The 12,472-nt window shown below is 48.1% G+C and overlaps 1 protein-coding gene across 4 annotated transcripts in view; it reads left to right on the top strand.

Moving 5' to 3' along the window:
• Positions 1-9,649, top strand: part of SRGAP3 (SLIT-ROBO Rho GTPase activating protein 3) — a 112,370-nt gene extending 102,721 nt beyond the window's left edge. For 2 of the 4 annotated variants that reach the window (XM_057417730.1, XM_057417729.1), the window contains exons 16-22: positions 1,354-1,459; positions 1,753-1,980; positions 3,150-3,229; positions 5,291-5,471; positions 6,028-6,177; positions 6,543-6,870; positions 9,148-9,649. In XM_057417730.1, coding sequence (XP_057273713.1) covers positions 1,354-1,459; positions 1,753-1,980; positions 3,150-3,229; positions 5,291-5,471; positions 6,028-6,177; positions 6,543-6,870; positions 9,148-9,564 — 1,490 coding nt within the window. In that variant the 3' untranslated portion in view covers positions 9,565-9,649. Of the gene's footprint in view, positions 1-1,353; positions 1,460-1,752; positions 1,981-3,149; positions 3,230-5,290; positions 5,472-6,027; positions 6,182-6,542; positions 6,871-9,147 lie in introns of those variants that run through there. The other 2 variants (XM_057417731.1, XM_057417732.1) reach the window with 2 other exon arrangements.
• The last annotated feature ends 2,823 nt before the right edge of the window (positions 9,650-12,472 follow it).

Genomic DNA, 12,472 nt, shown 5'->3' with positions numbered 1-12,472 from the left:
TAGATGGATTTGCAAAGATTCATTCAGAGGTGTGCCAGTGTCGTACAGTGATTGATGATTGCTCTAGTTCCTCTGAATTCCAGGCAGTTGAAACATTTTGCTAAGTGACAAAGGCGAGTGCTTTGAGACAATGTGTTCCTCTGGGTTTCAGAACAGATATCTATTGCTGCGGCTTTCTATCCAGTTTCTATTTGTTTATTGTTTTTTTAACAAATGTCCTTTTAAGTAAGAGCAAGCTGAAGAAGTACAGAACGCAGCAAGCAATAACAAGGGATAAATGTGTTCCTCAAAAGGAAGAATTGCCAAAACGAAATACTATAAAGATTCCCATCTTCATACTGAAGCCAAATTTCGCTTGGAATTTTGAACAAATGGCAGCCCAGCCACATGCTGTCAGTGGATTTTGTTATGGCTAGCAAATGTCAGAGTTTGAGCCAGCACAGTAAAGTAAGCATCTCTTCCACACGTCTGAGGCTGACTGCTCTCAGAAAGCTTTGGTACTGTTTGTCTGCCTTCTATACAGTAAAAGCCAAAGGACTGATTAACTACATAATACACTAAGCAGCTTAAAAAAGCAGTACCTTGGGGGCTGCAATGTGCTGCCAGCTGCTGCAGGACGGCGCTGAGCCCCCTCAGTGGGTTGGTGCTGGAGCTCTGCAGGTGAAGGAGGCTCCTGAGCAGGGGCTTTCACATCCTCCTCATGTGGGGCTTCAGGATGATGAGGGTGCAGCACTGGGGTCCCAGGTGAGTGAGCTGGCACTGGGAGCAAGATGGCTCTAAGTCACCTTCCTTCCTGCAGGAAGAAGCTGGTTTGTGATAGCAGCTATGGGCTTTGTGCACTGCTGTGGGGAGAAGTGAATCTTGAAGTGCTGACACAGAATCAGTTCCAATTAAATTCCTAGTGGGAATTTAATCAATGAGAGACTGGAGCAGAAAGGCTCAGAAGGACCTGATGCCTAACCCGTGAGAGTAACGTGAATAAGAACCTCATTTAAAGATCTGCACTAGAAATGCAGTGCTCCATTTTCCAGTGCCGTGGTGACTCAAGCTTTTGAAGAACAGAGTAGTTGTTGAGGAATGAACTAAATAATTCATAAACATTTTAAAAGTGAAACTGTGGAGATGTCTTTATTTGCTGTTGAACTGAATCTGAATGTGTGTGTGAATCCACCCACGGAAGAGTGCTGTGCCTGATTCTCTGCTTGCACCTTAGTGCCAAACCAGTGGATTGAATCCGGAAACAGGCTCTTTTCCTTGCACAGTGGGCTACTAGATCTGGAACAAGTCCCTCTGGTGCTGTATTGCCTGGTCCTGAGAAGGTTTAAAGATGTGTTTTCTATCCATGTGTTCCAGAAATCGAGAACCCAACCGAGAGAGTGCACCAGATCCAGCAAATCATCATCACTCTGCCTCGGGCTGTCATCGTTGTCATGAGATACCTTTTTGCTTTCCTTAATCAGTGAGTTTGGGTTTTGTTTTCCTCTTTCACCAAGTTTCTCTTTGCCTCCCTTTTTTTTTTTTTGAGGGCTCCCCTGTCTTTGTTGCTCAAGTCCTTCCTGGTATTGCCATGGAGAGTTGTATTTTGCTTCTACATGGGCCTTGCCTAGTCACAGCTGTATGTCTGGGGAAGGTGAACAGCTCAGTGATGATCACTTTCTTGGTGGTAGGGGTTTAGTGGTGGTGGTGCTGGGAGGTTATTCTGAGAGAGCAGAGGAAGTCAGCACCATGCCTCCCTAACGCTTGTGCTTGCAGCTTGTCACAGTACAGCGATGAGAACATGATGGATCCCTACAACCTGGCCATCTGCTTTGGGCCCACTCTGATGCACATTCCAGATGGGCAGGATCCGGTGTCCTGCCAAGCCCATGTCAATGAGGTCATCAAAACCATCATCATCAACCACGAGGGCATCTTCCCCAGCCACAGAGAACTGGAAGGACCTGTCTATGAGAAGTGCATGACTGGAGGGGAGGAGTACTGGTAAGGAGCGGGGACAGGACTTCATTGGTTGGAGAACTTAAAGCTAGATCCCCTGCTGGGGTTATCTTCTGGCATTGTACATCAAGAGTGAGCCTGTGACAAAATGCAGAGCTTTGGCTTGATTCCTGGCAGACAGAGAGCTGAACCCAGCTCACATGAGTGTAGGAGAAGGGATCTCGGGAGCAGATCCCTAAGAGGATGGGGTGTGAGGAGAGCTTTAGGGACATTTAGACTTAGTCTTCAGGGCAGCCCTGCACAGTGCAGGAGTGAATTTGTCCCTCTGCAGAAGGGGCATGCCTTTTCGCATTTATTCCTGTTAACATTATGAATTAGGGGTGCAAGTGACATATATTTGATATGCTTGTGCAGTTTTACACTGGTTAAGAATCTTACTCCATACAAGGCTGTCTGCATGGTTCATAGTTATAACTCCCTTCATTAAAACTAAAGAGGATTTTGCATACCTGACCAGTTAGTCTCTACTTAGATGTATCAGTTTTACTTTTGATGTTAGCTTTGCTAGTTAAAACAGAGTAGGCGGTTTCAATGAGTATTTCTTTTTTCTTATGCTGACTCAGGAGAAACTCCCTAAACAAGCTCTCACATTAGAAGTGGTTAATGTGGTATTAACACTAAGTTATTGATGATGATTTTAACATTGATATTACACAGTTGTCTGGAGGATGCTGAAATTCTAAACTGACACCCTGATCTGAGTTTCAACAAACCTGTATTTATAACAGACTTGAACTGATTTGTGTACAAGTTTTACACATTTCTGAGACCTAATCTTCCCTGACACCAATCACCTACCACCATCCCTACTGATGCAAGCGGAGAATAAAATGCTAAAACCAAAAGTGAATGAATGAATGGAACATTTTAACTTGGTATCACTTTCTGTATGTTTCGCCAAATATGAGTAAGATGCTTGAGCAACAGAACGTGGTGTTCTGGGCCTGAAGATTGTGGTGCGAGTGTCTGCTGTTCTCAAAGCAATTTCAGAGATCTACTGTGATTTACAATGACCATCAGTCCTATGAAAACTAAAGCCATAACTCTCTCAAGTATCACTGTGGCCAGAATTTCCCCCAACAGCTTGCTTTCATTAAGTGCCTTAGGAACAGAATCTCCTTCTTTCTTTGAAAGCACGGTGTATTTCATTTCAGTGACAGCCCGCACAGCGAGCCGGGCACTATTGATGAGGTTGACCATGACAACGGCACAGAGCCACACACCAGTGATGATGGTGAGTATAAATGTGAGCAGCAGAAAATTGGGTCTGTTTTAGGAGAGCTGTGCCTGCAGGAGGGCAGTGTGCGCTTCAGTCCTGATCAGAATAGAGGCTGGAAGAGTGTCTGGCACTCTGGTGGGAGACAGTGGTTTTATGTGCTTAAGTAATGAAAATGAATATTAAAAGAAGTTGCATAGGATGCACATGGACCTTTGCAATGGTCTGCTTCCATGGTGGCATACAAGGATTAGTTTTCTGGAGCTGTTCAATGAGATTCCATTAATCTGCTATTTCCTGCCCTGACAAAATGCTGAAGCTTTCCAAGGCTGACAGGGTGGTGGAGGGCTTGCTGGATGCAGGGAGGAGGGGAAGGACACAGCTGGGCCGGACAGCTCAGGACCTGCTTTCAGCTACAGACTGGAGACAACAGGACTAGATGATGAAGGCGAGCAAGCTGCCACTTAGTCAATTTTATGCTTGCATGGTCACATTAATAGCTGTGATTGGAGTTTCTGGGTGATTAACCATGGTGCAAGTGTAGAGAAGAGGAGCAGCTTTATTTCGTGAAGTTACATATCCCTTCTTCCCCTCTCTCTTGCCCCACACACCCTCCCTGATGGGAAACTCAACATTTCATCAGGGCTGTGAGAGCCCTCCTGGCTGCTTCCCCTGTATGTTTCCTTCAGGGCATTCCCCGTTGATTCCAAACACCCTGCCACCCTATTGATGTGGATGTGTATTTTAAGGTGGTCAAAATCAGCCTGCTGAAGTGACCTCTCCTATCTCGCATGAGGTGGGGAATGAGGCAGGGGTCTCATGCAGCATCTCCCATGTCCTCCTCCATTGTCTCCCCCTTTGTGTGGGTTTTGTCGCTGAGTAGAGTGACAGATCACATCCTGATTGCCGCTGATGCCAAGCCTGCGGTTAGTGATAGCACAGACAGCGCTGAGCCAGTTTCCGTACTTTAATGAGAACATGACAGATCATCAGGGACTGGTGGATTTGCCCTATTTTAGCTTTTTCATCGCCTGTCTGCCCGTCTCCAGGTGCGGTTTAAAATGATCTGGAGTCTCAAATAATCAAGGTACATTAACTGCTTGCTTGCCGGCTCCAATAGAGGTAGCTGGGTGGTAGCAGCCTGCTTTTTCACCCTTGTCTTGGAGCAAGGAGAGACAGAGTGCAGGACAGGGACTTCTGCCAATGCAGAGAGAAACACTGCCACTGCCTTGTGATTGCTGCAGTGCTTTCCCTGGGATTCAGTGCTCCCAGCTGGAAACAGACTTGCAGAAGAGCTGGGCTTCTCCACAGGCTCCCGAATACCAGCAGGCTCCTCTCTGGTTGCACCACCAGCTCCCACTGTGATGCCCATGGCCAGGGGCTCAGAGGTTCCTGATGTGCTCACAACCTCCCAAAGTGAAGTCCTCCTGCAGCCCACTTGAATTTCAGGCCCTGAACTCCCAGTTTGTGAATCCCTGGTGTTTGGTAGAGTTTCAATTAGAAGAGGTGGAGAAGTGGTGAGATAGAGTGCTGGAAGGTCTGCAGGTGTATTAGAGTGATGCAGAGCAGCTGCCTCGCCAGAGCCGGTATCGGCGTTTCTGTGGGCATTCCCAGAGGGGGATTCGTTACTCATCAATAATTCAGCCAAACTGTCTCCAGGATTAGGAAAGGAAGAGAAGGTAGGTGGGGCTTTGATCACAGTATCTGACAGAGCTTGACAGGATCCCAGTCTGGAGGATAATGGGGTTCTGTAACTAAAGATATCACTTTATAGGTAGAAAATGGGAATGTGGGTGGTGATGCCATATGCACACAGGGAAATTTCAACTACTCCCCATCTGGTTTGTAGCTTTTTGTAATTGCTGGTAGTTTGTGAGTCTGTGAGAAATCCTGGGAAGGCTGGAAGAACACAAAGGCTTGATCAATCTAAAAATAAGATGGTTTGTACTCATTGAAAGATGCTCTTGGGAAGCTAGGGCAGCAGCATTACTGCCATGCTGGTGAGATGTCTCTAGATTTACTGTGCTCTGGGGACTGTTGAATTAAGTTCTTCTCTGTCTGTGCTTCTTTCCTTGTCAGAAGTGGAGCAGATTGAAGCCATAGCAAAGTTTGACTACATTGGACGATCTCCACGAGAGCTCTCCTTTAAGAAAGGGGCCTCACTCCTCCTGTACCATCGGGCATCAGAAGACTGGTGGGAAGGGAGACACAATGGTGTGGATGGCCTCATACCCCACCAGTACATTGTGGTACAAGACATGTGAGTACAGTGGCATGTGTTGATCCGGGATGTTAAAATCACATGTCTTCACAAGGTTCACTTTAGCCACCTGAAATAGGTGGTCAGATTTCCCAAGGTTTAATGACTTTGGTGAGAAGTCTCGATCTGTGAGAAATCTGTTTCCTCAAGCTGATAAAGCCAAGCACTAAATACTGTACTTCAGTGTGCCTGAACCCCATCTGTCATTGACCCCCAGCTTAATACTGGCCTTGCCCCATGTGTACATTGATCTGGCACTGTTTAGTGTCCACCTGGCCTGTAGGCACATCCTAGGGTCCTTTACGGATGCCTCTCCTACTGCAAGTACTGTGTCTGGATAAATTAAAGTGGCAACAACAGTGCAGGGGGATATGGTGACATGATGTTTGCTCTTTCCAAGCTCTGGGTGCTGTCTGAAGTGATGGCCTTGGTCCAGGCCTTTGTTAACAATCTCTAGAGCTGCTGGAGTGGTGATGTTCAGGTCTGTGTTGTGGCTGGGCCCTAGCCTGTCTCCTGGGGCAGAGCCCTGTTACTGATGGAGGTCTCCTTTTCCTAGGGATGATGCATTCTCCGACAGCCTGAGCCAGAAGGCAGACAGCGAGGCGAGCAGTGGACCACTGCTGGATGATAAAGCCTCCTCCAAGAACGACATCCAGTCTCCAACAGATCATATTGTGGACTATGGCTTTGGGGGAGTCATGGGCAGGTAGGGAAACTCTTCTTCCTATGAACAGAGATGTGGTTACTGTTGTGTGGGGAGAGTCAGTGTGTGGTGCAGGGCAAGGCAGACGGGAAGGCTCCAGTAAGCACTGCAGAATCATACAAGCATGGAGGGGGTTTTCAGGTGCATTGCTAATGTAGTTCTTAACAGGTAAAGAAGGTACAATGCTGCCCCTTTCTTGGCACTGGCTAAAATGTCTGTCTTCCCTCTTACCTCAGTCTTGTAGAGCTGAAAGGCTGGAGTTTGGTTTGATCTGAGCTCTCAGAGCTGAGCAATTGTCTTACAGCATGCAACCAAATGCTTTTGACCTGACGGACGGTGACCTTAGTCTTGTGATGGATTCTTTGCAGAGTGAGATTGAGGTCTGACGGTGCAGCTATCCCTCGCCGTCGAAGCGGGGGGGACACCCACAGCCCGCCCCGAGGGATGGGTCCTGGCATAGACACTCCTCCTCGAGCAGCGGCCTGCCCTAGCAGCCCCCACAAAATACCTCTAAACAGGGGCAGGATTGACAGTCCCGAAAAGCGCAGAATGGCGACATTCGGCAGCGCAGGCAGCATCAATTTCCCAGACAGAAAGGCCTTGTCTGATGGCCACCCGCTGAGATCGACCTGTGGATCGACTAGACACAGTAGTCTCGGAGATCAGAAATCTCTAGAAGCAGAAGCGCTTGCTGAGGTAAGAGGGTTGTGAAGTGGCTCTCGGTGCCCAGGGATCCAGAGGTTAAAGTGTAAGTCACTGGGGTAGTGCCGCAGAGCCCCTTCAACACACTCCACAATTACAGTGCTGTTGAGGCTGCAGTGTTTTAAAGATAAAGATGAGCAGCCGACAGCTTGCCTGCTTTTCCAACTCTATCGGTTGGTCTAATAAAAGATGCTGCCTCCTTCCACAAACCGTGTTTGTTCAAAGCAATAGGCAGAAACATTCGATCCACCACTGAAATGCGCTGGCAGCAATTACCTCCCGCAGGGAAGGAAGCGCATTATCTTCATCTGGCTCTCCATGAGGAGCTTTAAGAGGAGAAAACTGGATTTGCCAAATCAGAATTTGACTGATGATCAGTGTTTGGAGAAAAGGCTTCACGTTTGTTACGGGCTGTTGTAGCTACGACCTCAGAATTGTTAGACTGATCCCAACATGATGCCTCCAGCCACACAACATCATCAGTGTCACATTAAGCCATCGGTTCCACACTGCTCATTAAATACATGTTACCTTCAGCATAGCGTGCAGCCCTTCTCTCTAGCACTGGCAGGAGGCCCCCGGCCAGCCATGGGTTATACCAAACCTGTTAACATCTCAGAGAATGGTCCTTTCAGGGAGCAGGTTTCAGAACTCCCAGCCTCTCAGGGACCACCTAGTTCAGGCACAGTCCCCACCAATGTGTGTGTTAGGGCCCTGGGTGCTGGCAGTGCTGTGGATGGGCTGTTCAGTGTCCCCAGTTTCAGCAGTTTGCTTCATGCCATCCTCAGGCAGGAGCAGCAGCAGCTGTGGGATGGTCACTGATGTAGCAGCTTGTGTGCCATGGGGTTAGGCAGGCTGTTGTGTGTAGAATCAGCTTCTTTTGGTGGGATAAGTAATGATGGTTGCAGAGATGAAGCACTCTGGCTGTCCTGTTTGCTTTTCCACCAGCCACGCTCCTTGTTTTCTTGCTCTGCAGCACGCTATCCAGCTTTTCTGACCATCAAGAGCTTGCGTTTGGCGTGATCCATTTACAGGTTACGGTTGTGGTGCAGTATGTGCCCTGAGGGTTGGCTCAGCTGGGGACCACGTCCACCTTGGGATGGGATAGCAGCACCCATGAAGTCCCCAGCAGCAGTGCAGGGCTGTGGAGCCTCCAGAGGGATGGGTGAATGCTGAGGATGGAGCACAATAGGCACAATTTTCTTGGGTTTTGGGGGGTTGTTTTTAAGCCTTGTGAAGGATTCTGACTCAGCTGATGTAAATGAACACTTACCTTGAGTCTGCAGGACTGCTGGACTTGGTAGTTCTGTGGCTTAGCTCTCAGAGGATATTTTCATTCGTTACCTGACCAGCCTAAAAGAATTAATTGGAGTAAACTTGATCATTATTTCCTTTCTGCTGAGCCTCTGAATGCTCTCTGAGGCTCACCAAGCATTTTGTATGCATTCTAAAATTAAGGACTTATCTATCCTAGGAGAATGAAAAGAATTAACTACACCTGCTTTTTAAACACTTGATTCAGTTGCCGTAAATCACTTTGAGATGGTCTGAGTCAGTGGCCTTAACTGAGTTAAGGCAGATTTAAGTGAAGCCGAACTGGAGCCTCTCTATTTCTGAATGAGACCATCAGTACTGCAGTTGTAGGCAGTTTAGCTGATTTACTTTAAAGGGACACGTCTAGCTGAGCTGGGTTCACCTTCTGGAGGGTCTCTGTGGACCAGACCCATGGAGGCCATATGCTAGAGACACAATGAGGGGCTGGGGCTGGTCTCACCCTGCTGCTTCCCTGCGTGCAGGGAGAATTCTTACTCTTCTATTTAGAGCAAGCTGCCATTGTGCTGCTTACTCCTCGTACATCTGTGTGGGTTTCTACAGTTGCACAGGGGCAGCAGAGGTCCTGTACATCTAATGGAGGCTGCAGGGCCTTCTTTTCTGGGGGGAAAAACCAGCCTCAGTGCTGTGGGGGAGTGTAGAGATGCCCTGTCTTGTGAGATGTGGAGAGGCTGGTGTTCACCCCATCACTCGTGGTGCTTGGGGTTTGCTGCCTTTCAGCTGGCAATAAAACTCCTCCTGACTTGAGAGACATGGGACACCTTTGTGCAGGCGGAGATGGGGCTTTACATCTTGTTCCAAGGCTCCTGCTTTGCCTGGAGGCTCTGCCATACAGACACACATGCCGTGATGGGGTTGCCTCTCCACAGAGCGGGGTGCAGGAGAGCAGGGTGGTGCTGTGGCTTGGTGCTGACATCCCTTTGTCGATGGTGTTCGCAGGACATCGAGAAGACCATGAGCACAGCACTGAACGAGCTGCGGGAGCTGGAGAGGCAGAACACAGCCAAGCAGGCTCCCGACGTGGTCCTGGACACACTGGAGCCCATGAAGAACCCCCCGATGGGCGCCGCCAACTCAGAGCCTGCCAGCCCCCTGCACACCATCCTCATCCGGGACCCCGATGCCGCCATGCGGCGCAGCAGCAGCTCCACCACGGAGATGATGACCACCTTCAAGCCGGCACTGTCAGCCCGGCTGGCCGGGGCTCAGCTGCGGCCGCCTCCGATGCGGCCGGTGCGGCCGGTGGTGCAGCACCGCTCCAGCAGCAGCAGCAGCTCAGGGGTGGGCAGCCCCGCCGTCACCCCCACCGAGAAGCTGTTCCCCAGCAGCTCGGCGGATAAATCGGGCACCATGTAGGCTGGGGCTGGGAATGCCAGCGCCTGGATGGTGGGAGCAGGGCCAGCAGCTCGGCAAAGCCTCGCTCTGCCAAGCGGGAAGTCACATCCGTCACATCCGTGCTCAAGAGGAACCTCTCCTGAATGGGAACAAGTGCGTAGCCTAGGCCTGGTGGTTGATTGTACATACATGTGTGTGTGTGTGTGTGTGTGTGTATGTACATATGTGTGCACACACACCTCCCCATCCATACAGAAACACTTCCCAAGCTTGCAGCCCGACAGCAGGAGGAGGCGGTGGGTGTACGTGTTGGCACTGGAGAATACACGCTCTATGTAGAAGTATATATTAAAAAACAAAGTGTACAGAATTCAGTGACTTTTTAAAAAACGTAGATTTACCTCAGAAACTGGCTCTGAAATGTCCTCTAGAGATGCTGGGTTGAGTTGAGTTTTCCCCAAGGCTATTCGTGTGCGTGTGTGTGCGTGGAGGTACGTAGCAGCTGTGCGTCGAGCAATACAAGCCAATCCTGGAGTTTACTTTCTGCATCTCTTAGCATTTACAAAATGGGGGGGGGGGGGGAAATACAGTGGATGTTGTTCACTGGAGGCCTATGGAGAAGAGCTGGAAGTTCACAATTGACAGTGTGTGTCAGGCCGGCTGGAGCGTCTGCTCAAGTGGGATCCTGAGACACCTTCATGTGCGCCGTGATGCCCTGGCCGGGAGCAGGGACACAAAGCGAGGCGTGCTCCATTGCTTCACACAGGGAGGAGGATGCTGCTGCTGCACTGGGGTACAGTGCTGTCCTGCCTACGCAGTGGGGTCCAGAGGACTCTGGATTTCAGAATGAACAAGGACTAGTGACAAACCTGTGGTAAAGCAGAGTCGCTTACACAGTTTTGAGATGCTTCATTTCCCTTTCCCCACACATTTGTTTCTTTATTTTTAAACCTAATAGTATCTCAACAGATGGGACTAAGTGGGCAAGAGGAGGCTTTGGTACAATAATGTTCCTTTATTTGAAGTTGCACAGCAGCACATGAGGGTCTTGATTCAGATTGCATCTTCTTGCATGAAAAGCATGAGCCATATTTGACCATATCAGATGCAGAACTGATCTGATGGGGTGGTATTTTGCACTTTCTGTACTGTACTATATAATACAACAGTTTGAATTTATGCAAAAGAATCTACATTTTCTTTTCCGTCTGAACATTTAACCCAGAGAAAAAAAATATGCAGAAAGAGCTGGGGGTTGCATGGTACTTTGATAATCAAGTCTCCTGTAAGCGCTGAATTCAAGACACTCTGTGCTTCTCCTGCAGTTTTTTCTTCTACAGATTTCCATGCAATGACCCATGGTTTATTTGGTCACTTGCACATGAGCATGTACTAACGGCTCCTCCATGTCCATCCTTTCTTCCTGCTATCTCTGATTTCTGCTGTTGTCTTGTGCCTGGCCAAAGCAGCTAGCGAGCCTCATCCAACAGTCGCTGCCCATGGTGGGTTTTTGTTCCCCTCCTCATCTTGCTCTTCTCTCGAGCACCACTGCAGCACCCAGCTTGCCCATGGCCAGAGGAGCAGCCTGGCTTCAGGAAGGCAGCGATGGCTGAGCCCATGGGTCCTGCTGCATCTCGTGTCTCAGCCGGGAGCTCGCCCTATGTTCCTCCCATGTGCCAGACCCATCACAACCCCGGCGGGACCAGCCCGGTGGTGTCCCCATGCCAGTGCATAAGCATGTGTCCCTTCCTCCCTGCCCGGCTCTGTATATATTGCTGTACTTGCTTAAATGCTGGAAAGTAACTGTTAACATGTAAACTGTACAAAAAAATAGGCTAAGATTAGATGAAAGCCACTCACCAAATCTTTGCACTTAGTAGGTAGCTCAATGTAAAAATAAAACCCAGTAATAATAATAATGGTAATAATAAAAAGAAGTGAAAAACAAAGCCGCAAAGCTAACCTTTCAGTGTACAGTGGGGGAGAAGTACTGTATGTAGTGATTCTGTCATTGTTCCTCCGTATAATGCTGTGAGGGGAAATGGTGTTTATGTACTTGTCTGTTAACATTGTTGACATTTGTAATTACCACAATTGGTTCGTACTGATGTTTATTTTTTCCTCATGATTTTCCCCCTTCTCCTGACTTAGGCTAACCCAGAGGTCAACGCCTCTGTCATTTCGGGCAGCAGATGTTCAAACAGGCTGTCAGTCTGGTCTGGTAATGAACCAGCAAATGTGCTTCTAGGGGGTGGGAAGAAACCCATTTGGCACGAGAGCTGTCTGTTCGTTGCCAGCAATTCTATTTCTTTCTTTTCCATTTAGTTCCTGGAGAACATTCACTTTGCCAGTGTTCTGGTTTTTTTATATACTTTGAAAGATGACTTGATAGCAAAACCATGTTTATGAGGTTGGGGTTTTTGTTTCCTCCCTTCTTACTTTTGAAGATGCGGTACGAGTTCCAGTGTCTTTCTATTAAATTATTGCCTTTCGTTTTCCTTTGGTTTGTTTTGTTGTGGGTTTTTAATGCAGTTGTTTTCTTATCTTTAAGTGCCTTTTTGAGCACCAGAACAAATGCTTGGAGTTTAACGTCCTAGGAGCTGTACACATCGAGATTTCCTTTGTACAGTTGCGTTGTGCTGGGGTGATTGCTTTTAGAGTCCTTTTTTATTTGATTTGATTTCTTTTTAAAGACAAGAAAACCAGGACGTTTTGTTGGAGAATAAACTACCCCTTTTTAACATGCTATTCCAATTGTAGTTTTAACTACTGTAAATTTAAGGGAAGAAATGTATTTTTCTGTAAGCTAACTTGGCACAAAATCGAAACATGTTACCTTGTAGGAGTATCATAACTGGAACCTGCTCATGTTCTATGAGTGACTGTACCCCGATCCTTGATACCTCTCTAAAGGTGTAAAGACTGTAGG

This window comes from Pezoporus wallicus, unplaced genomic scaffold, assembly GCF_028554395.1.
Source record: "Pezoporus wallicus isolate ANWC-B61680 ecotype Strahan unplaced genomic scaffold, APGP_CSIRO_Pwel_v1 contig_8542, whole genome shotgun sequence".
Lineage (NCBI taxonomy): Eukaryota > Metazoa > Chordata > Aves > Psittaciformes > Psittacidae > Pezoporus > Pezoporus wallicus.
Note: the sequence above shows the minus strand (reverse complement) of the source record. Positions and strands in the feature narration are given on the sequence as shown.